This window comes from Rhamphochromis sp. 'chilingali' (assembly GCF_963969265.1).
Source record: "Rhamphochromis sp. 'chilingali' genome assembly, chromosome: 5".
NCBI classification, from domain to species: domain Eukaryota; kingdom Metazoa; phylum Chordata; class Actinopteri; order Cichliformes; family Cichlidae; genus Rhamphochromis; species Rhamphochromis sp. 'chilingali'.
Window position 1 is genome coordinate 25891591 of NC_137932.1, and position 24822 is coordinate 25916412.

The 24822-nt window shown below is 46.9% G+C and overlaps 1 protein-coding gene across 9 annotated transcripts in view; it reads left to right on the forward strand.

Annotated features, from left to right (window-relative positions):
* The window catches only part of LOC308396545 (unconventional myosin-VI), a 159072-nt gene that overhangs the window by 107558 nt on the left and 26692 nt on the right, over positions 1 to 24822 (forward strand). For 7 of the 9 annotated variants that reach the window (XM_080881937.1, XM_080881934.1, XM_080881930.1 and 4 more), the window contains exons 24-29: positions 3043 to 3133; positions 4136 to 4286; positions 6990 to 7198; positions 11335 to 11413; positions 23483 to 23643; positions 23808 to 23846. In XM_080881937.1, the coding sequence (XP_080738063.1) occupies positions 3043 to 3133; positions 4136 to 4286; positions 6990 to 7198; positions 11335 to 11413; positions 23483 to 23643; positions 23808 to 23846 (730 nt within the window). The remainder of the gene's footprint in view (positions 1 to 3042; positions 3134 to 4135; positions 4287 to 6989; positions 7199 to 11334; positions 11414 to 23482; positions 23644 to 23807; positions 23847 to 24822) is intronic. The other 2 variants (XM_080881935.1, XM_080881936.1) reach the window with 1 other exon arrangement.

The window sequence follows — 24822 nt, forward strand, 5'->3', positions numbered from 1 at the left end:
TACTGTAGCTGATGGAAATGAATAAATAGGCTCACTGAGGTTCTGTTGTAACCACCACAAAATCACATGTGATTTTTTAACTATACATAGAAGCTCCTTTGTTCACAGCAGGTTGCTTCGCTCGTATGACTTGTTGGGTTTTTACATCGGGTGCCCTCCTGATGCAACGTTCCTCCTCCCGGGATCAAACCAGGGATCTCTATCTTGCTGAGGCATAGAACGCTGCACTTGCTGAATTTCATATTAAGGTTTTGCAGGTCTTTGCATGTGAGCACTGCCCACGTGACGTTAACTTAACAGTCATGGGGATCATTTAGGATCCAGTCACACACTCCTACAGACAAGTCTGCAACCGTCGGCAACCACCTGTCGCTAGGAAGAACGGGCAGATGTAGTCTGAATGTCAATGGACTTCAAACACCCTGCAGCTGTTCTCCAAGCTGTAGTGCAGCTGGGAGTCGATAAGATTCCGCTTCAAACTTAAGGTTGTGCCTGCTGAAGCCAACATGTGGAAGTGGAAACTTCCATTAGTTGGCGAGTATTTGCAGAGAGACAGGAAAAACTACAGGTAACCATGGCAACATGGTAGAAACCAAAGAAAACACCTTCTTTGCAACAGATTGCACCAGATGAGAGAGAGAAACCTCCAGGAACCACCGCCAGCCAATCAGGGGGTTGTTTTCACCTTCAGTGTGGCAGGAAACTCTTGAGCATGGCGTCACCTGACAAATTGACACAGTGATGTAACTCAGAGCTTCGTGAGTCCAGTCATGCCAAACCCCAGAACGGAGGTGGCCACCGTCACCCACTGCTTCATGAAGTCCCATTTTAAAGCTTCCTGTCTGCATTTGGGACATTGTCATCTTGTTTGCTGAGCACTCACATTGACCACCTCTGTGAGTGTATGCAGAATACTTATCTGCAGTAGAGGCACCTGTTGATCTGTCATCAGAATCCTTCAGGGTTTTTTTTTTTTTTTTCATTGAGTAAAAAGAACCATTTTTGTTGCTTAAAGGCGTTTAGGAGACCTTCAGGGACAGCAGCAGCAGGTCAGGTTTGCGCAGATTTGCGTAATTCTCGTATAAATCTTGCTCATTTAGCTCGCAGTGTAGTGCAGGCAGATGTGTTTGGAGCCCCGTCGCGCAAACAGGAGGTGCACGGAGCAGGGAAAACAAACCACTGGCTGTTTATGTGCAGCAGAGGCTGCTGTGATAATGTGGGCTTGAGCTGTTGGAGGAGCGGTCCGTCTGTCTGCTGGTTTTTATTACTGCAGTGTCGGTCACTGCCTCTCTGTCTGTGTCCGTCTCCATTTATCCTGCTCTTCTCCGTTTTTGGGTTTTTCTCTCTCTCCTTCTCCATATAGATCGAGCTTTATTTGCAAAAACTACCCAAGCACATCACCCATCCCATTAAAAATGGATCCAGGAGGCGTGGGGATGTTTCAGCCGTAACTGTTAGACAATACTTTGACTCGTGGGCTGCAGGAGCGTCCGGTGTCCTCTGCTCTCTAAATGCAAAGTCATTAATTCATCATCCTGTTATTGACGGTGTAGAAGTTACATATTCTGAGGTCATAACAAGATGAAACGAATTTGGCAGCGAGCAGAGATGTTATTGATCTCTGTCTCTATTTATCTTTCACACTTCATCTCCTCGGGCCTCCCTCGTAACCCCTCCTCTCGCTCTCACTTCAATTCAATCCAAACTTCCTTCATTGGGAGGACGGAGAAGCGCCGGTGCTGTCACAGACTTGGAGACGGGTGGGTCTGAATCACAAATGATGTTTCTCTGTGAAGAAATCGTGAATTTCTGCAAACAACAGAAGGTAAACTGCATCAGAGAGCAGCTCGCCTCAAATTAAACCGATCTGTAGGAATTCAGCGGAACAAGGTTTCTTATCAGGACAAAGTCTGTAAACTTTAAGTTTTCTATTATTTACTCCTGAATTATGAGACAGAAAAGAAAGCTTCCTGCTGGCTTTGACCAGACCTGTACCTCGCATAGTCTGGACCTAGCTTCTGGATCTGCGTCTCCAGGAAGATGACCCTCAGCTCTGCTGATCTGAGGCCTCGGTCTCACATTTCAGGTCTTTTGGATAAAACAAATCTGATGTTTTATACCCAAATAGATACGAAATCCATGTGTGTTTTAGGGAAGGCTTACCTTGTGGTGCGTGCCAGGTCCTGTCTGCTTTCATAACACCAAGACGGGGACGGCAAAAGGTCTATAGTGAAACTTTACTACAATAGATTCAGTTCAGTGTTATTTATATAGCCCTAAATTACAGCAAGGTGCTTTATAGTGTCAGGTCAAGACAATAATACAGAGAAAGCCTCAAGAATCAGTCCCTATGAGCAAGCACTTGGTGACAGTGGCAAAGAAAAACTTCCTTTTGACAGGAAGAAACCTCAAACAGACCCGGGCTCAGGGTTGTTTTGCCAAAGACAATTAGCTATCCTAGTAAGGAGTAAACCAGCAGTCTGAGTGCTCTCTCCAGGTGAGCGGTGCTATGAGCTCTTTGAGATGGAGCCTGATTATTTAAGACCTTTATGGCCAGCAGGGGGCGACGACTCTGGCTGGCAGAAATAAGTCGAGTTGTTTCGCATTCTGTAGTTTAATGTCCCGCTGAATAAAACAGGAAGTTAATTTATCTAATTATCGTCGAACTTATACTCTTGTAGTGTAGAGGTTTGCACATTTTTCTAACAGGAGGAAACACAAATCACTTCAGAGTTTTATCGTCCGGTGCAGAAATCTGCCAGATCAAACATGAGGAGATACCTGCTGTGAGACTTCTTGGGAATAAAAGCACAAAGCCCATAAATCACAGTGGTGTGAAGTCGTGACTAATAGGTCGTTAGCCAATGAGGTAATGACTGGATAAACCAACCGCACTTTGGGATTCTGAATGATCCCTGGTTTCCTACAGGATGCTGAAGTCGGGTTGTTTTGGTCTCGTGGTGCAGACTGTGACCTCGCTGCTTTCAGCTCTGAGGTTAAAGTTCCCATCTCGTTCTGCTTCTTTTCTTCTGTTTGTCACAGTGAAGAACAAGATCCTGTATCGAACCAGCGCCTGCATCCAGATGCAGAAGACGGTCCGGATGTGGCTCTGCATGAAGAAACACAAACCACGGTGGGTTTCCTTCTTTCTTTCCTTTGTTCCTCACTCCTCCTTTTCTTTCCTTATCTTTGTCCTTCTCTCTCCTCCCATTTTCATCCATTTATTCTTCTTAATTCCTCAGCTCCTCTCTCTCCTGCTCACGAAGTTTAACCCCCTTTCTCTTTTCTTCTTCATCTCTACCTCTTCATTATTTTCTTCATCTCCCTCTTCCTCTTTATGCTCACACAACCCTCATGCTCACCTGTTGCTACTCATGCTTTCTCTTCGCTATCGGCCTCTTTCACGTCCACGGTGTCGCGTTTCCCTCGGAGACGGCTGCTCTGTGATGCTTCAGCTCTGCTTATTACCACCAATCTCTCGCCGATAAACAACCTGCCGCTCCACGCTGCGTCCCTCGCTGCAGGATGTGCTGGAGAGTGTGATTACAGAGGCCGGGTGGGGGTGCGCTGATGACCGGCGGGAAGAGTTTGGGCACAAATTCAGATTGAGCAAAGCAACATGACAAGGTGACAAGCATGAAATAAGCATCGTCAAAGTGGAGGTGGCACAAAGTCCAAGTCTGGCACGTCATAAATATGGTTTCGGTCATCGCGTGAAGCCCAGGCATCCAAGTCCTGAACAAGACTTTACACACCTGCATCCATGAATCATGCTGCACACACCTGATTAAAATATCGAGTAAAGTGGTGACACGTGATTTTCAACCAAACTCCTCTCTTGAGTAAAAAGATGCAGTTTAAGTGTGATTAAAATGAAGAGCTGATCAGATGCAGGCGAGTGTGAGCGTTAAACAGCGCGTCATCAGAGAAACTAATCAAGTGTTGAAGCCCAAACTGTGATTGAGATTATTCTGCGAGTAATTAGCGAGCTCTGCAGCAGAGCTGACGGTGCTTCGCTGACTGCCAGGTGACGAGATTACCAGCGTTTAACGGCTGCCCGCTGTTAACGAGCCCCCCGGCGGTGCTCTCTCCCTCTGATGCTTTTCATTACTGAGGCCTTGTGTTTGTGTGGCAGGATCGACGGGTTAGTCAAGGTGCGTAACCTGAAGAAGAGGATGGACCGCTTCAACGAGGTGGTGGGCGGGCTCAAGGAGGGCAAGCAGGAGATGAGCAAACAGGTCCGGGAGCTGGACGCCGCCATCGACACCCTGATAGTCAAAATCAAGGTGGGTGTGGTGCATAGTTTGACTGGCACTGAAAAAGTGCCATGTTTATGAGAAATGAGATGTATACAACATTTATGAGAAAAAAAGTTTGCAAATTTGGAACAAAAATTATGGAAATTTACAAAAAATTTACAAAAAAAGATATTTTTTCTTAGATAAATGCTTGCAAATTTGTTTTAAAAAGAGTCTTTGATTGAATGATTGAATGTGATTTGAGGAATTTTATCTGGTTATCTCGTTGATTCACAGGCACTCAGCCTCTAAAGCGACCCTCTCACTGTCATAATGGTATTTCCTGTTAAACTGGATTAAACGGTGTGCTTTGTCTGACTGTAACGTCACCTCCTCTTCTAAGATAATCTTACCCGTGGATGTCATAAATCCTGAACGTGCCGCAGTGGATTTTTTTTAATTTTTTAATTTCCATAATTTAGCACACCGTAGCTTCCCTGTCACTTTTCTTCCTGGAGGGAAGTGGTGCAGGCGTGAGGCTGACAGGTGTTCACCGCGGTATGTGTCGAGATAAGAGGGACAAACGCCGGTGGAGGAAGTCTGACTGAAAGGCTCCCGTCACTTCAGACTCCGCCCCGCAGCTTTGTTGTGGAGTGACTGCTAGTTGGAGGAAAAGTGGTGCGGTGACAGCCAATGTTCCCTCTAATTTTTCATGTGTCTGAGTGAACACACAAGCTCCCTAAGCGGTGAGCAACAGCAGACGTGTGCACTGTGGTCACGCCAGCATCGAATCCATCCAAAGTTACATGGTTTATTAAAATAATCAAATTACAGCATTTACATTTATGTTAAACTACTTTTAATTAAGTGCTTTAGCCCACTTACAATGAAAATTAAAAACAATCTTGTTCATGACCTGTTTAGTATGTTAACACTATTGGAAGTAAAAATAACTTGAACTCCAATTTTGAAAACAAAATTTTCTTCTTTTTTTTTTTTTTTAAGTAAAGCTCTGACTTGTATTGTAAGTATGAGTCTGTGGTCTGGGAGAGAGTCCTGTAACTCTGTCTGCAAAATACAGTAAATAATGACCAATGTTGGGCAATTAATTATGTAGTTCTTCAAAAAGGGGTTAGGGTTTGCAAACAACAACGTTTCTTGCAGCTGTTTACCTAAAAATGCAGCCAAGGCATTTTTAAACAAACATTTCAAACTATTTACGGAACAATCAGGTGTTCTGCATCAAATTTGATGCCACACAAATCATTTGTGCCACTCCACAAAATAATTTCTGTCCACTATGAGATAAAGGAGAACAACAGCCTGATACCTGCAGGCCTGACATCAGGAGATGTATCACTCCTGTAACATTCAGCAGTCGCCTCATTGTTCTGACACACACAACAAAACTATTGACTACACTACACACTAACTACACAAGATTTGCGGTAAACGTTGCTAATCTCTCACATCCCAAAACACCGTCACTCCTGAAACTCCCCCCATTCCCAAACAACTAAGTGCGATGTTGCCATATATTTTTATGATTGGTCGACATGGTACATTTTTCGACCAATAGGAAAGGGTGGGGGTTTTCAGTTTTGTTTTTGCTCGCAGGTGGTTTTCCTTATAAAACGCTGTTTTTACCGTTTCTTCCCGCAGTAAATATAAACAACGATAGTATTCAGGAAGAAAACCAAACATTGCATATAATTTTATCATAACTCTGGTTTTACGTGGCCTATCAACACAATTTCAAAAATGGTATAAAGTCCACACTTTTTCCATCAATTGTTCCGTCTGTCCTGCTCACATCTCCAATGGTTGTACACGTTGTCATTAACGTGCCAGCCACGCCGCTTTGCCAGCTAAAACACTGGTGTCAGCACATCAGGACGCTGTCATAGCCTGCCAACGATGTTGATTAGCTGCGTATATACGAATGTGAATCACATCATTGGCTGGACTATGGGATAAGGTGGCATCGTTCTAATCCCATACGCGCAGAATTGTTAAAGTTTTAATTTTTATTTCAATTCAGGTTAGATTTTTTTTGTGCGCAACGCAGATGTTCTGTGCTCAGAGACCAGCAGTGCGCAATTCCGCACGCGCACAGCTTAGAGGGAACATTGTTAACAGCAGATGCACATAAATATTCATCATCCTGAGACTCCAACGCGTTTCCCTCCTCTGGTTTACACGACCGCCCCGCCCCGTGTTTGTCTGTCAAATGTCAGATCGTGCCCCGATGACACCTGAACACGCCGTGACGGTGAAATGTGAGAATACCGACGCTTCCGAGGGAGTTTTTGTAGCCCTGGCAGAGACTTAAAGGCAGGCTTCTTCACTCTGTGATCACAGATATCAGATGTGGCCTACACGACCACCGGCTCAGCACAGAAACATAAACGGGGCCAGGGGTCTAAGCCCACCTACTCAGCGTGTCCTGGTCTGCCCAGGCCTCCTTCCAGCTGGATATGCATGAAACGTCCAGGAGGCATCAACCGAGCTCCTCGCCCTGTCTCTAAGGCTCCCTTCAGAGGAAGCTCGGTCACTATTCGTATCTCGTGGCTGGAGATGAGGGTGGAGGGTGGATCATAACCGCATTTCACATGCGTGATGCAGTGAAACAGATCAGCCTGCACAGATTCTCCATCCAGTGCTTTGAATCCGCACGGTCCAGATATCGGGATCGGTGCTTCCTTTTGTGAGACCTGACTGTAAGTGCAACCTTGTTTTTGTGCCTTGTAGACCACCATAATGGGCCGCATCGACATCGACCACGAGTACAAGGGCCTGGTGACCCGGTCAGAGAAGCTGCTGACCGAGATGCAGAAGAAGAAGAAGGAGGAGGAGGAGCGCGAGCGGCTGCGACGCATCCAGGAGGAGATGGATAGAGAGCGGAAGCGAAGGGAGGAGGAGGAGCAGCGCCGCAAGCAGGAGGAGGAGGATAGACGGCTGTAAGTGGGACGGGGGGGTTTAAAGTTGGAGTACTCGAATGTTTCTGGTCTCTTCACTGAAATACTTTTGTTTCGTTGTCGCAGCCAAAACGTGGAGAGGCACTCGTAGAAGTGACAAACACACTCAGACGGCTCGGCACAGATTTACAGCAGCGTTTACCACAGCAGTGTGTGTGTGTGTGTGTGTGTGTGTGCATGTGTGTGTATGTATATGTGTGAGTGTAATTCCTGTCCATAAATACAGCAGGTCATTGAAAGGATTTAAGAGATGATGCCTTCAGGATGAAGATTTTGTTGGAAGTTTTTACTGTTACTGGGCTGCGTTGCCATGTAACCTTTAACACCTGAGGATTTAAAAATGGCAAAAGCTAAATTTACATGTTTATATCGATTGGCTTCATGTTGGTTTCAGGAGCCTTTTGTGTCCAGCTGGAGTTGTTTTAGTTTCCTGCTGTTTCCGAGTCTCTGTTTTAGCTCAGTTTTTGTTCTCCACCACCTTCTGTGAACGATGTAAGGTTTCTTAGCTTCACTTTAACACCACAGCTCTGCAGAATTAGTCTCAGGTTTGTGAGAGCCTGTCTTATAAAACACGCCAACTCCTCCTACACCATCAAACAACACTGGCACACAGGTGCATCTCAGGCCCCTGTATCCGATGCTATCATGTCATCAGATTGCTTAGCAACCACCAAGCAATGTGCTAAAGTGACCCACTTGTAGAGTTTATGCATCTCCTGAAAACCATGGTTTCACAAACACACACACAGGTTATTAATGCTGCCTAGCAACCACCTAACAACCCACTAAAACACAGACCAACATTTCAAAGCGCAGCACTGACAGCCCCTCTGTGAGGTCATCAATAATTGCTTAAAAAAAGTGTTTTTTGCATCATTTGACAATAAGTGGGAAAGTCCACACAGGAAGTAAGATTTGGTCTTCCTGTGTGTGATGCGCCTAGTGGGTGGGGCTTTAGAAGATCTGCTTAGATTCAGCAACATCTCTTGTCGACAAGAGAAAGAAAATAGTTCCTTCATTTAATGTTTTTCAACAGAGGATTTCTGGGTCATGTTTTATTCTCAGTCTTCACAGCTTACCACAGTGTGTGTGGTGTTGCACGCCATCTTCACACACACACACACACACACACACACACACACACACACACACACACACACACACACACACACACACACACACACACACACACACACACACACACACTCTCTCTCTCTCACTAAACAGCTGGAAATGACATCTAGCTCCTTATTTATAAGGAAGTCACTCTTTTTTCTTGGTAAGCTTTCAATCAGCTCAGCAGCACTGTCTTTATATGTACCTCTAAAAGCTAAAAGCTCATTTAATGTCACAGAAGCACAAAATGTGAATAAGCATGTTTTCAGACTCTTTTATTCTGACGTGTGTCCTGCACAAGCATCACTGTGCAAACACAGAGATGTCTAGCGTAAGTTGCTCTGTGCCGGAGTTTCCCAGATTCACTGTGGTTACGAACATCAGTCACATGTCACGGTGGTTTCCATGCCGACCTCGGCTCATGCACCAGTCTCTTTCATCCGCAATATAAAAGCACACCACACACACAAGCACATCTTAGCTTAAAGCACAGAGCATAAAATTGAAATTAAGAAACAAAATCTGTATAAATATATAAGTATGTCCGTGCAGCGTCTCAGTGATCCAGGTCGAAGGCAGATGGACTTCTTTTAGCTTTCTGAAGATGTTTCACCCCTCAGCTGAGAGCCTTCTTCAGCTCTGAAAGCTCCAGTTTTCTTTCAGCTGAAGCACTTTGGACCAGATCACGGGGCGAGGGCCGGCTGCTTCCATTATACTGAAGTGAAGGCAGACACGTCTACCTCTGAAATCTCCAAAACTTGAACCAAAAGGAAAAGGGCATAAATTTGGAGTGAACTCTTTCAAAGTTCATGTATTTGCATGGTCTGTAAAGATAAAATACAAAAAACAAACTTCATATTATACAGTTATCTTTAAACATCAGCCGGGCTTTAACACCTCCACCTGAATATCACACGTCCTTTAGAAAAGAAACTACAAGCTCTGTTTTATCTGCTTAACGTGCGCAAATACCAGCCGTCCTCCTTAAAAAGTTCATTCAAAGTTCAACAGCCCAGCTTCAGCACTAAACCTGCCTTTGGGGGCTCTGGCTGTGGAGGTAACCTCAGACTGCTGTCCAATCAGAGCTGTTACAGCCCTCCTCAGAGCGTCGTATTTGTAAGGCTGAGAAAACCATCCAGGAGTGACGACGCGCCGCCTCCCGCGCTCCGTTTTCACTCTTTATCCTTTTCCTCGGGTCTTTTTTGATGTTTAAGAGACTGCTGAGGATTTGAATCCATCACACACCCGCAATCGCTTACACAGAAAATTTCATTTCCCGCCTAGATTGTGGCATTCGTATTCCTCACACGGGTTTGTCCTCCACATTGCTGCTTGCAGCGGGATGGAAGGTCTTTTAGGAGGACTGATGGGGGCCATTGTGTTCGTCACAAACCACTAGCTGCTAATATAAGACATTAGAGACGACAGCCTGAATTTTATGGCCCTCTTCCCTTCACTTTATTCTCCTCCTCTGGCGAGTTATGAACCCCCAGGATTCACCTGAAGGTCGCAGACTGAAGGTCATGAGAGCAGATCTCGTGCAGCCTTAATCCTTGTAGTATCTGTAAGAACACACTAAAGCCTGCCAGGTAATGAGAAACCAGAAACTTCTGTCTTGACGACGACTTGGAGCCCCGTGTTCTGTCATCTTTTTCCACACAAAGATGACGTTTCTATTTACGGCGGCCCGCAGCGTGTGCAGCAGCACAATAACCTTCAGGTCCTGCATGACTGGCGAGGACAAGCTGGAGGTAGTAAAGAGGCCAAAAGTCAGAGCTTTGGTGGTCTGATAGTTTTCCAGTGAGCGCACAACAGAAATAAAACGGCTGAGAGACGACAGGAGGAATCCATCAATCAGCAGATTTCTGAATATTCTTCATTCCACCTTCGTAAATGAGGTTTTTAAAATATATGCTTGACTGTGTGTCTTGTTTAAGTAATTATAAAGTCTTACACTGGGATTCTTTGTCTTTTAATGAGAGAGGAGAGTAGAGAGGTTTGCAGTTGCCTAAAGGCCACCTCAGCTAGGTGAGATCTCACAGGAAGTCATTTCCAGCTCCGTGTTTTTTAATGACTCTGCTGGAGTAGCTTTGCATGATTCACAGCTTAGAATAATCCTCCTTTAATTTTTACTGAAAATTATATGAAACGAGCCATTCTTGCTCCTCGGTTTGTCAAGAAAACTTTCTTCTGATTAGCTGCCCCTCATAAAGAAGGAGGTGGGTGGGGCTTCTGTATCTGGCTCTCAGGATTTATGTGCACTTATCATCGAAACCTTGTTTAATAAAAATGTGTGACAGGAAACGAAGAGAAGCCAACAGGTCTGTTTTTCCACTTTAAATCAGATTTTTGTACAGAGCAACTTTTTGACGTGTAACCGAGTTTAAATGAAAGTAGGGTTTGAAATGATGCACCTTTCTTTGCTGTGCTAACTTAAACTTCTGATAACAAGTGGTTGGTGGAGACCAAATATGGGGCTAAAAGCACATTAGCTACAAAGCCACATGTTTTTACAGATCAGTAACCTGCAACAAACGTTTCAAAAAGCCTTTTAAAGGAAAATATTAATTCTGTTAGAAAATCATGCCTCTGGTAAAAGGTTTCAGCTGTTAATAATGGTCTTTACTGGGCCGAGTCGACGCTGCTGAAAATGTGTTGGTTGTGTTCGCGTTCATCCCCCTCCAAGCTGTTTTTACTCCTGTTACTAAAGCGTCAGAATGAAAGCTAGGAAAGCAGGTCTGGTTCTTCTGGAGACAAACAGAACAAGAGGCAGTTGGTGTCACACCGCAAATATTTCAGTGATTACATTCAGATCTGAGTATTTATGAGTGATTCATCATCGTCTGAGAGCGCTCAACATAACGGTGAACACACAGAGAAGCGCTGCACTTTCAGTCCCCCTCTGTCTCCTTTTCTCTGATGTTTTACTCTTCTTCCAAATGTGTTTTGCCTTCTTTCCGCTTTTCTGTCCTCATCTCTGCTTTTGTGTTTCGTCTCTGCAGGAAAGCAGAGATGGAGCTGAAGAGGAAGCAGGAAGAGGAGGAAAGGAAGAGGAGGGAGGAGGAGGAGAGGCGGATTCAGGTGGGTGTGTGTCGCTGCAGGCGGCCCGCAGACAGCAGAGCTCTGTTGGCCTTTGTTGTTTTTAACCCTGGAAGCTGTTTGCAGATGATTTACAGGACGGATCCTGCAGGTTAACAGTCCAGCGTCTATAAAAGGGGCTGTTTGAGTTTAGGTCTTCTATTTTAAATACATTCCAGACCGTGATGAGTAACACTCTGCATTTTGGTACAACAAGAGGATGTGGATTCAGTTTGTTTCTATTTACAAAATGTGTCCTTTTTTTTACAGAAAGGCACAATTAAACTTAATTAAACTTTTTTTAACCTTTATTCATTCGTATAAAACGACACCAAACACAACAAAGTGCAACATGTGCAGATATCTTCACATAAATACGTTCCTAAATCAGTGCTCAGTTCCACCTTGGACATTTCTGTGTTACAAAAAGCAATGAAACTACCTTTTTTTTAAAAAATGAAATCTTCTTTGATATGAAAATCCTGCAGGAAGTCTCCCCACAGAGGGGCCCTTCCCAGGTTTGAACCCACGGCCCTCGAGCTGTGAGGCAGCGGTGCCGACCGTGCAGTCTAAACACATCATTTCAGTTCAACCTGCGGGCATGTGAAACTGCTATTGTTTCTATGGTTACAAAAACACATTCAGACTTCAACAGGAAAATGTTGTTCAGATTTTGTTGTGATGAAAGAAAATCAGCAAATGTTATGTCTTATCACAATAAAAGGACCAGTTTTTCTATGTCATCCTCTTCTGGTGGAGCCCCACCAGCAGACTGGCTGCCCCTGCCTTGCTCTCTTGGGGGCTCTTCCTGTTATGTTTTATCCTCCCCACTGTCACAGAGTACTCCGTGTACTCCCCCCCCCCCCCCCCCCCCCCCTTTTTTTTTTTTTTTTTGGTAGATGGTTTTGTTTTTAACAACTAGAACTGTACTTGTGTTGAACTTGGCCAGAGTCTCAGTAATGGTCAGTGCGTGTACAAATAATGTGTGAGAGCTGAATGCTCAGGTTCACTCTGTTTTTTTCTACTCTTGTCCCTGTGTGATGTCATACAGAGGGCATATCCCTAACATAGTGATCGTCTGCCCAAAGGGCTGGCCCAACTCCTGTTTTAAGAGGGGCAGCCAATCAAAAGAAAGTTGACTTAAAGTGGGGGGGCTAAAACAGCTCTTGCTGTGATGCAAAGCTGGTCTGTAGAGTGTAACTGAACCCTTCCGATAATTAAACTATTACAGGAGATGAACTGAAGTCACGCTATCACCATCATCATTTCGAATCCCACCTGATCTCAAACTCCTTAGCAGTTCTCTTTCATAGCATTCGTTTCGTGTCTCACTATGGGAATGCCTCCTGCGTGACCTCATCAGAAGCTCAAATACCATTACGCCAGCCCTTACAGGCTGGCTAGGTGACGCCTATGTCAGAGGGGGCCAGTGCCTCCCTATATAATAGGCTGACATAGCGTCAGATGTCATTCAAAAACCTCTTCTCGCCTCTCACCTGTAGACAACTGTGCTGTTGGGTGCTAAAGCTAAACTGCACACAGATTCGAGTGAACAACTCGGTCGCCGGGCGCTTTGTTCCCAGCTTTTCAGTTGTCCACTAGCATACAAGCAGTAGCAATACTGTTCTGTGGCTAGTGCCGGTGCCAAGTAGCAATACTTTCACCCAGCGAAGTAGCAACACTTTGCTAATAAAGGTACCCCTAGCTTCACCATCAGGTAGCAATACCCTTCGACGCTAGCGGTTTTACACATTAGGTAGCAATACCTGTAGAAAAGTAGCAACACTTTTCACCCCACGTTAGCGAGGAATAGCAATATTCTCCGCACTCGGTGTCAGTCTCGCTAACGTGCGCGACCCTCTAGCTAACCATGGCTACGACGGCCAACGAAGTTGCAAAACTTTGTCCTTGCGGAAAGAAGATTTCTGCCTGAGATACACACCCCGTGTGTGCGGCATGCCTGGGTTTATCTCACGCTCAGGCTGCCTTGACACCTGCACATGTCTGTATCCACTGCGCGGCTTTCCCAAGCAAACTACTCCGCCGCAGGCTAGCTCGCCAGGCTAACCTGTTGGGCGGCGACCCTTTGCTGTGTGAGGCTGCTGCGGCGCAAGGAGAAACTGAGATGCCCGATGATTTGGCTGCAACGCCAGGGCCGAGCTGGGCAGAGGCAGACCCTCAGCCCATCACGACTGCTTTCCCGTCGCTGGAGGCACACGGAGATCGTGTGTTTTTCTGCGATGCTGGAGTCACCTGGGGAGGAGATGCTAACGAGGACGGAGATGAGTCAGCTGACTCTGAGCTCCTGCTGTCTGACGACGGTGAGGAGGAAGATTCCACCTCCTTGGCTAGCATCAGCTGGGCTGCAAAGCCCTCGGCTACCGGCGAGGTTGAAAAACCGACACCGCCGTCTCCCCTGGATCTCGACATGCAGGACATGTGCAAGCGCGCAGCCGCTAGGCTCAATATCCCGTGGCCCGCCATACAAACAGAGGTTGTAAAGTCTCGTTTTGACGGTAAGAAATTGCCGAAGGCGAAAAAGACGGGGAAGCATGTGTTGCCTGTTTTCCCTGAGCTACTCGATGAAATAGCGGTGACGTGGAAAGCAAAACCTTACAGCGAGAAACACCCCATCGTGGGGAGCTCCCTGCTGGATTGTGAGGGGATGGAGTCTATCGGCCTCCGCCAGATGCCACAAGTGGAGCCGTTGGTGGCTAGCCATCTTCACCCGAAGACGTCTCTGTACTCATCGGCTCCATCTCTCCCCTCCAAAACAGACCGCTTCCAGTCTAGCCTTACAGATAAGTGCTACAAAGCAGCGGCTCTGTCGGTAAGAGCCAACAACGCCTCTTCTATGCTAATGGATTACCAAGCTGAGCTAGAAGAGGACATGACAGCTAACCCAGATACCACAGTGTGGGAAGAAATCTGCGTTATAACTGACCACGTCCTCCGCCTCCACAAGATAGCCATACAGGCTACTGGGAGAGCCATGGGCCTCATGGTTCTTCAGGAGCTAGCACGCTGGCTCGGGCTCACCAACCTGACGACCAAGGAAAAAGAGGAACTCCTCAACACCCCTGTCGTCCCTCACGGTCTCTTCGGTGCAGCTTTTACATCCATGCAGAAGACATGTGAGGAGAAAAAGAGAGATGATGAGGCTCTGAAACTCTGCCTGCCGAGGAGGGCCCAGCACGCCACCCCAGCAGCGCCGCGCCAGTCATTCGCGCAGGCAGCGTCTCGCCCGGTCCCCGCTTTCAGGATTCCCAAAGTGCCTAAGACGCAGGCAGCCCCCAGGCTGCCCCCCAGGCTGCCGGGGCCCCTAAGAATCCATGGACTCAGAAGCAGTCTCCCCAGGCCAGACCTCAAGCGGCCCCTCCTCCTCCCCCCGCTGCCGCGATCGTAAGGAGGAAGAAGCGGCCGGCCTGACAGCCTCTCCTCTAGGCGGGAGCGAACCCAGTTTCTCCCCTTCATGGGCCGCCCTGCCGCCTCCCAGCTCCGTTCCAGAGCAAGTTCAACGGGACATGTTCCACACAGAGTGCTTGACTCGGGCCGGCGTTCCTGTCACCAGACCCGCCAGAGGGAAAGAGAGCCAAAGTTCGCAGTGTTGTTTCACGAGCACTTCTCTCATGCATTCTGTATTAAAAAAGCCCCGACACGTGCATCCAGGCAGTTAGCCGTCGAGTGTTGCAAAACACATGAAAAAATCAAACATGCTGAAAAACAGAGCACCGTCTGCCATAACGCAGCCTGTGGAGACTCGCGTTTCCACGGCTGTGATGATGCAGATGAGCCCGTCACCTCGCTCGCCTGTGACAGAGGTGACGGGACACCGAAATGGCGTATGTTTCGCGCTGCGACCACAAGGGGGCGCCAAAACGCCATATTCGGTGGAGTGGCCAGTGAGTGCTCTGTCTCTCCACATGAAGAGCTGGGCCACCTGCACTCAGTCAGCATGGGTGCTGAGGACATTGAAAAAGGGCTACAGGCTGCAATTCAGTGTCGCTCCACCACATTTCAAAGAAATCGTTTACTCTCGTGCTCTGGGTGAGTCTGCCAGTTTTCTCCTGGAGGAAATTTCCACCTTGAGAGACAAAGGAGCTATAAGAGTTGTCCCTCCCGAGGAAATGCACAGCGGATTTTATTCAAGGTATTTCCTTGTGCCAAAGAAAGGGGGGAGGGGGATGAGAGCCATTCTGGATCTCCGTGCCCTGAACCGGCATTTGAGGACATACAAGTTCAGGATGTTGACGCACGCCTCGCTGCTACAGTTTGTACGAGCGGGCGACTGGTTCACATCAATCGACCTGAGGAATGCTTATTTCCACATCCCCATATATCCCCCACACCGAAAGTATCTGAGATTTGCTTTCCAGGGGATGGCATACGAGTTTGTAGTCCTGCCTTTTGGTCTCTCACTGAGCCCAAGGGTGTTTGTGAAATGCACTGAGGAAAAAGGGCATTCGGGTGGCCACATACATCGACAATTGGCTGGTGGCAGCCCCAACCCGCCAGGGAGCGACTTGTCACACAAATGCTCTCATACACCATCTGGAGAGTTTGGGTTTCCAGGTAAACGTGGAAAAGAGCACATTGACGCCAACTCAATACATTACTTTCATAGGGCTCAGCCTAGACTCCCTTCGGGTGAGGGCTTTTCTGTCGCCGGAGAGAACAGCGGCCATACAGTCATTCCTAGCACTGTTTCGCAGAGGCAACACAGTGACCCTCAAACAGTGCCAGAGGCTGCTCGGTCTGATGGCTTCTTCTCTAGTGGCGATAACACTGGGACACCTGCACATGAGAGGCTTTCAGCGCTGGGTGGGCTCGCGGGGACTGGACCCTCACCGAGACGGCCACCGTCGCGTGAGAGTCTCTGCAGACTGTTCACTCGCTCTCCGCGAGTGGAAGTGGCCAGGTTTCTTGTCTCAGGGCGTTGCCATGGGGGCAGTTTCAGCCAGGAAGATGATTTCCACAGATGCCTCTTTCGGGCTGGGGGGCCACCCACGAGAGCAGAACAGTGAATGGGGAATGGGGCCCTCACATGCGCTCCACCCACATAAACTGTCTGGAACTGCTGGTGGTTCACCTGTCACTAAAACACTTTCTCCCTTGGCTGAGAGGTCATCATGTTTTAGTGAGGTCGGACAATTCCACCGTTGTGGCCTACATCAACAGACAGGGCGGTCTGGGGTCCCCTAAGTTACACACACTGGCACACAGACTGACAGTCTGGAGCAGTGTCCACCTGCTGTCACTGAGAGCAACTCACGTGCCGGGGATCTTGAACTTTGGAGCAGATCTTCTCTCCAGGGGCAACCTGCTGTATGGGGACTGGTAGCTTCACCCAGAGGTGGTGAAGCAGATCTGGCTGCGATTCGGTCAGGCGACCGTGGATGTTTATGCATCCAGGGCGAATGCTCAGTGTCCCCTGTTTTACTCGCTGCACGATCAGAGAGCTCCACTCGGGGTGGATGCTCTAGCTCATGAGTGGCCGAGAACCCTCCTCTATGTTTTTCCCCCAGTGGCCCTCATTTCTCCAACTCTGGCCAGAGTGAGGGAGAGAAGTCACTATATGATCCTGAAAAATCTCCGCCAGCCAGTGCTTCCCTGGCCCCGCACTGGCCAGGGAAGCACTGGCTGGCGGAGATTTTTCAGCAGCTGTGCGGCCCAGCTTGGCCGTTACCACTACGCAGAGACCTCCTGTCTCAGGCACAGGGGGAAATATTCCACCCCCACCCAGAGAGGCTAGCTCTATGGGCTTGGCCCGTGAGTGCCCGTGAGCTGGTGCTTAGAATCACAGGCCATCCCTTTTCAGTGCTCTGTGGCTGTGATTCTGTCATTTCTTCAGGACCTGATTGATAAGGGTAAAGCCTTCTCCACCATCAAGGTGTATTTGGCAGCAATTTCGGCCTGTCATATTGGTTTTGAGGGGAAGACTGTTGGCCAGCATCCCTTAATATGCCGTTTCATGAAGGGTGCACGGCGTAAATTGCCTACGTCATGGCCGTTGGCTCCATCGTGGGACCTTCCCACAGCATTGGCTGCGCTCTCCTGTTGCCAATTTGAACCCCTGGAACAGGTTGGGTTAAAATTTCTGTCCTTGAAGACGGCTCTATTAATTGCTTTAGCTTCTGCTAAACGTGTGGGAGAGATCCACGCTCTCTCAGTGCATCAGTCATGCATTCAGTTCTCCTCGGATAATACGAGGGTCAGTATGCGGCTCAACCCTGCCTTTGTCCCGAAGGTTGTCGGCACATGTTCCCCTATGGAACTGCCGGCCTTTTGCCCACCGCCTTTCTCCTCAGAGGAGCAACAGCGGCTGCATACCTTGTGTCCAGTCCGTGCTCTGCGCATTTACATGGACCGAACCCAGAGTGTCAGACGAAGTGACCAGCTGTTCGTGTCCTGGGCTAAACCACATATGGGAAAGCCTGTGTCTAAACAGCGCCTCTCCCATTGGATAGTAGGAGCAATTGCCCTGGCCTATACTAGCAGGGGCCTTCAGCCCCCTGCTGGCTTACGTGCGCATTCCACTAGAGGTCTGGCAACCTCATGGGCTCTCTTTAGGGGAGTTTCTATTCAGGAGGTGTGTGCAGCTGCATGCTGGACCTCACCTCATACATTTGCTAGGTTTTACAGGTTAGATGTGACAGCACCTAACCTAGCACATTCAGTCCTCAGTGCAGGTTCTTCCCGGGTGGGGGCCTCTCCCCTGTGAAGTGCTGTTGGGGACAGTTGTCTTCTTAACAGGCATGTCTGGCAATCCGGGAGTCAGTATTTCTCCCATAGTGAGACACGAAACGAATGCTATGAAAGAGAACTTAAGGTTATGTATATAACCCCGGTTCTCTGAGTAGCATGAGTGAGTGTCTCACCAGACCGCCCTTCTTGCTATGGAAGCGAGGAAGAGGTGGGCTTGTTTTGAATGACATCTGACGCTATGTCAGCCTATTATATAGGGAGGCACTGGCCCCTCCTGAAATGGGCGTCACTCAAATACCGTAATGGTATTTGAGCTTCTGATGAGGTCACGCAGGAGGCGTTCCCATAGTGAGACACTCACTCATGCTACTCAGAGAACCGGGGTTATATACATAACCTTAAGTTACTCTCTGTGAGAGAGAAACAAGGTTATGTTTCGGGTGTACTCACCAAATGTCTGCAGATAATGTTTCTCCGGTTTAAATTAAGGCCAGCAGTCGGGCTTGATGTGAAGCAGTTTTGTGCGCTCGGAGCTTTTGTGTCTCCATCCTCACAGATTTGTCTTTGCCGTACGGCTGAGTTACAGCCCTGAAATCCCTCCTGTGGAGCTCTGTTTTTGCTCTAATCCATTTCTGGCTGTTCTGGCAGGAACCCGGCTGCTCTTCATCTCTCTCCATCACACTCTCTAATGGTCCTCTCTGTCTTTCTGTGTCACAGAGAGGATGTTCACTAAGATCAGCTCAGCGCGGTTTAGGAGTTTTAGGGGTTTTGAGCTAGTTTAGTCCCACTTTAGGTGCAATTGAGGCTGACGTGTTAATTATTAAAGCATTAAAAAAGCAAGTGATGAACCGGGTTGTCTGCAAATAGCGGATTTTTATCTTTGCCTCCTTGTCACCACCACTCTCTGTCACAAAAGCACACACTCTGAATGGCCGTTGACATATGAAACCATTAATGACTATGTTTGAGTGAGAGGGTGAAGTTATCAAGTTATCAGCTAAGGCTGGTTAACTTGGTGGACACACTGCGTCGCAGAGATATCTGCTGATTGGGAAAAGATAATATCCTCGAGCACAGACTTCCTGGATGGTTTATTAGTACATTTAACTGCTTCAGAGTCACTTCTGGAGCCCCGAGTGGCCACTAAATGAACTGCAGCATTAATTATTGGACGAACTTAACAGCTGTGGTTTTTGTCGAGTTAGCAGAGGAGCTGAAGTCGCTCTGTGTGAGCAAACAGCTGCAGAATGAGGCAATACTGCATGAAGAGCCACGCTTGTACCAAGCTGAATAGCCTTTTGTAGATTAAAACATTTATCAGGGTGTAGCTTTGTTGAAATCATAAAGATTTGATGTTCCGAAGCAGAGCAAGAAACCAGAATGTGTTTATGTAACATCGCTAACACGCACACGTCCCACAACGCTTTACAAAACCCTGCATGCAGCATACAGGATGAAGAGAAGAAGCACTAAAACTTAAAAGAAGAAAAAGCAGCCGATGTCTCGTGGTCGTTCTTTTGGTTTTGAATATGAATGAGAATAAAGTGGGTTACAGACTCTGGTGAAGCAGACAGGAAGTTGCAGAAGACCAGTGGGAGAAATCCTGATTTAATCCCAGCAGATACCTGTCAGTTGACTGACAGGTGGCTGTAGCTAACTGAAATCCCTGAATTTGATGTCTTCAAGCTAATGTTGAAGCTTTAAAATGTCCAAAGCAATGGCTGACATCGCGGAGGAAAATTTTATTCTCTGTGACCGAAACTGTTGGTGTGGCGGAGTCAGCGAGGCTGCAGGTGGGTCAGACGTGCTTTTAAAGGCGGCTGTGACGCTTCAAACATGTGCGTCATGTGTTTTCAGACTGTGCAGGTTTCAAAATCTGCTCTTTGATACTCGCGCTCTCTGCAGATGGTGTGTGTGTGTGTGTGTGTGTGTGTGTGTGTGTGTGTGTGTGTGTGTGTGTGTGTGTGAGAGAGAGAGAGAGAGAGAGAGTGATAGCGGGTTTTATGGTCACAGGGTTTTATGTTTATCATTTAGCACATCTCCGTTTGGCCCATCTGTTGCCGTGGCGGCTGGTGCCTTCTTAGTCCCCGGGGCGTCGACCTGGCCCGGATCAAGTGCAGATTTCGGCAGCTGTTCAGATCAAAGCTGTTGGCCGGCAGCCCAGATCCCCTGGGCTGGGTTACCCACAAATCTGCTGCACTTCCATCAACTTGGAGCTGTTGGGCTTCTCAGCACGTTCGCAATGCTCAGAATTTTCACGAGTCGCGCTGCCGAGTTTATCGGGCCTCAGGATCCTCTACGCTGTGAAGTTTGGGTCGTCAATCTGAATGTGAAGCGTTTAGAAGTGACATGCTGAGATCACATGACCCATCAGAGTCAAATCAAAGGGGTCTTACTGCAGCACATTCTGCTCCTCATTCAGCCATTGTGTCACTGTTCTTAGCTCAGCTGGTCAAAGGATCGATGAGCTCGACACAGCGAGGCGTCCATCCTCCGTCCACAGAGATCACTGCTGCTCCTCCGCTGTTGGTCAGAATTTGGTCAAACTTGCATGCAGTGGATCAAATCAGATGTGTCATTGTACAGGCAGTGACCTTGAAACTCCACCCACCTGCTGTTCAAACCTTGTTTTTATGACGGGCAGCCAATCAGAAGTAAGTTGACTTAAATCTGTGTTTTTTCATACACACACATCATAAACTCAGTCACAGACTTTTCTTCTGTTTTTGTTGTTGCTTATATGCAATATGAGCCGGGCACTGATGATGTGTGTGGTTTAAATAGGTGATTTCTAAAAAAGCAAACCCTTGGAGGTTTGTGAGAAAGGAGGAAACGATCCACAGAGGCTGAAGCTGATTTTTACAGCAGGCTGTGAACCTTTTTATTTCTGCTGTAATGCTGAACATGCTAACGTGGGACTCGCTGCTGGAGCCTCAAGTGGACATTAGAGAAACTGCACCTTTTGTTGTTTCAGTGTTGGCTTCATTTTTCAGCAACAGAGACATCGGCCTCTCCACTGCAGCTCCTCAGGTTTTTCTCCAGGTGTGCACTTTAATTGGTCCAAAACAAACAGACTGAAAAACACTAAAACTCTTTTTTTTTTTTAAAACAGCATGTGGAGTACTCTTAAATCCAACTTGTCCCTGAAGCAGCTGACGACTGAATTCGCATTTAAAAATCCAGCTGAGGTCTGTTGGCTCCAAACCTTCAAATGTTTCACCATGAAGCAGGAACATAAACAAAAGGCAGCTGTGTAATAAATTAAAATGAGTATTGCGGATAAATCTGCAGCTGCTAAACTCAGAATATTCCTGGAGTGGTCTCATGTGAACAAAACTTGCTGCACTGCGACGTGGCCTCACAGAGGAGTTACCGCATGGAAAACGTGAAGGCTAAAGAATTCGTCCACATCTTAAAGAAAGATGAACTTCAGTTAATGAAGTGATGGCCTTCAGATCCCTGCGACCTTCCTTAGCCAGTCAAGGAGCCGTTTCCCTTGATTCATGATGGAAAATGGAAGCCAGAGCATTAATCATCCAGTTTAGCGCCGCCCCTCGTTTGCCACCCCTTGTTCCTGCTTTAATGAGCAGCTCAGTCGGTGATTATTGGACTGTGTTAGCATTGAGCAGTGATACGAACGGCTGCCTGATTAATCAAAGCTTCATAATGATCGTCCAATCAGGAGAAGATGACATCATCTTTCTTCTGAAGATTGGGAAGGTTTGCCCACACATACGTCAGAATGGCTTCAGTGAATCAATGATGACAAAATAAAATTTATTTTGATTATTAGAAATAAAAGGAGCTAAAAAAGATGAACATGCACTAAGGAATCGAAATAAACTCTATAAATGTAAAAATAATTTGCTTTGGTTTGATGTTACAGCAAAAAGACTAAAAGCAGTCATTATTTTAATGATTTAAATATTTTTCCATAGTTTTTCAATAAAATTGCAATCCTGTGCTAACCTGCAGGAGGCCGGCGATGTGTGAAATCATTTTGGTGACGCTGTGCCATCTAAATCCTGTTTCCCTGCAGACGTGTTCAGAGTGTCCTGATGGACGAGCTCGGACAGGTTTGATGAAAATCGTCTGTGATTAAAAACAGGCGTTGTTTGTAGGTTTTTTGTTTGTTTGTTTTTTACAACTTTTCGATAATGAGTTATTCATTCTGGAAGCTTGAACTGATTATTATTTTTATTATTAACTGAACACAAAAAAAAGAAAACCTATGTTTGACGCACCCACAGAGCGGCACACAGCTCGATTCGTGTTTGTTTTCCTCGTTCTGTGTTTTGACAGCACACAGCTGAATGAATGCAGCGTCTCAGCGTGTCTGTGCAGACACTACTCTGTGCAGACAAAACTCACTGAGGCACGTTTTCCAGCAAGTTTCAGGCTCATGCAGATGGAGGATATCTGGGAGAAACTGCAAAACCAGGAGATGCACAGAAAAACTCTGGAATAATGGGAATGTTGGATGAGAAGACCTGAAACTGGATTTGTCAGAGATGCTTCAGAGGAGCTGTGATGAAGGCCAGAAGGCCTAAATGTTAGCATGTTTGTTGGTGTGAGCAGGAAGTGGTTTCCTGTAGGTTTTTGTCAATGCTACTTTTTTCATTATTATTCAGCATCGGAATGACACGACTCTGAAATTCGCATCCTGCTTGTCAGTGGCAAGTGGCTGGAGGTTGCTCGGTGAAATCAGTTGCAAAAACCAGCAAGTTGCCAGAATCATATGTAGTTTGTATGAACCTGGTCTGCAAACACTCTCAAAATAGTCTCCAAGCTGCAGTGAAACCATGAAAATCAACCAGAGGATTCTGGTTCATCAGAGAAGTCTCTGATGAAAAGTCGGCATGTTTGCTGACACGAGCGGAATAAAGTGCTGAAGCTGAGATCTATTAGCGTTTGTGTCACCGCTGCATATTTACCTTCAGCACTGTAACTGCATGAGCCTCCGCCTTACTCCATCCTGTCAAGCCATCTGACGTCGCCACACTGCGACATCAGATGGCGTCTATCCTGATCTCTAAGAGTCCCGTCTCCTCACCAGGTGAACGTAGCAATTAGTCGTTTTGTGTGCTGCTGCAGTTTTTCTGATGTTTTGCAGCTGAAAGCGTTTGCACGCATGAGCAGCTGAACCTTCCTGCGCTGATGCAGCATCGCACGCCAGCCGTGCCGCAACGAAGCTGGCAGACATGTTCGTACCAGCAGATGGTTGACAAAGTGGGAGCGTTCAGAAAGTGAACTGAAAGCTGGCTACAGCAGCACTTCCAGTCGTGAACATATGTTAACTGCGGCGGAGATGCGCCAGGTGTGCTGCGACTGAACGAGAGCGTGTGTGTGTGCTCGGCGTGTGTGCAGATGGAGATGGAGCTGCAGCTGCAGGCGGAGCGTGAGGAGGAGGCCGCTCGGCAGGCTGTTCTGGAGCAGGAGAGGAGGGACAGGGAGCTGGCGCTGAGGATCGCCCAGAGCGAGGCTGAGCTCATCCCCGAGGAGGTGGCCAACGACTCGGGCCTGCGCAGGTAAGCCTGAGTTTAAGGAGACCCTCTGCGACGCGTCTTCACGGGACGGAGACGTCTTTGAATGCCGCTCGGACTCGTCCTGGAGAAACCATCGTTTCCCTCTGATCCTGAGTTTAATCATTTTCTTCTTCTTTGTTTTCTTTTTGTTTGTTTTTTCCTCTCAGTAACGGCTCCTCAGTTCCATCGTCCCCAGAGCGATCAGCGTAAGACCCGTCGATTCTTAACCCTTTAATTTAACCCCCTCACTCCCACACACCTGACCTTTGACCTTTCAAACCATAACAAACCCTCTGCATGCTGTAACAATCTGCCAGCCCGGCTCTGCCCTCTGATTCCAGCTAACGGATGCATCAGTTTGAACACAGTGACTTTTATTAACTTACATTTAAATCCAGATATGAGCACCAGGTTTGATTCTCACCCACCAGAAACTCGATCCAGGCTCAGGTTTATCAGACTTCTGAGGGTTACGACCTTACAGCCATAGAAAGAGACAAAGTAGAAGTAAAATACTCCAAACATGCACCCCTAGATCTATACTAGGATCCATACTCTGTAATTAAATAATTCAAAAGCTATAAACCTGGAAACGCTAAAAGTGTTATTACTTTTAATAAATAAGTAATATTGGTGTATTTTCATTGATATATACTGATATTTATATTTGATGTTAGACAGTTTTAAATAAAAGAAATCAAAAGAAACGTTAATAATTACCAAACAAAGGGGGGAAAAAAGCAGAAGCTTCAGCTCATTTTTTTAATGCACAAAATAATAACATTTTAAGAACTCACACGTTTAAAGGATAATTTTAAAAAAGCTGCCACGTTGGTCACAAAGATTCTTACAGAAACACGTCGCTCATCGCTGAAGATCTGCAGTCATGTGGTTCAATTTCAGACTTTAACTTTCAGTGCAGTAACATTTCAGGAATAAGTCACCCTTCATACACGGATCAGAGGTCAAAGGTTAACTGGAGAATTGATTTGGAAGTGGCTTTCACAGCCAGCTGAGGTCAGTCTGCTAGTTATTGCAGCATAGATGAAATAAAACATCGAGAGGTAATTCAGGTGATTTTAATCTTCTGTACAAAAAAAGAAACGAAAACTTAAATGTGCAAAAATCTCTGCTCTCTAGCCCCACCTCTACTTCACCTCCAGATCATCAAGATGCATCTGA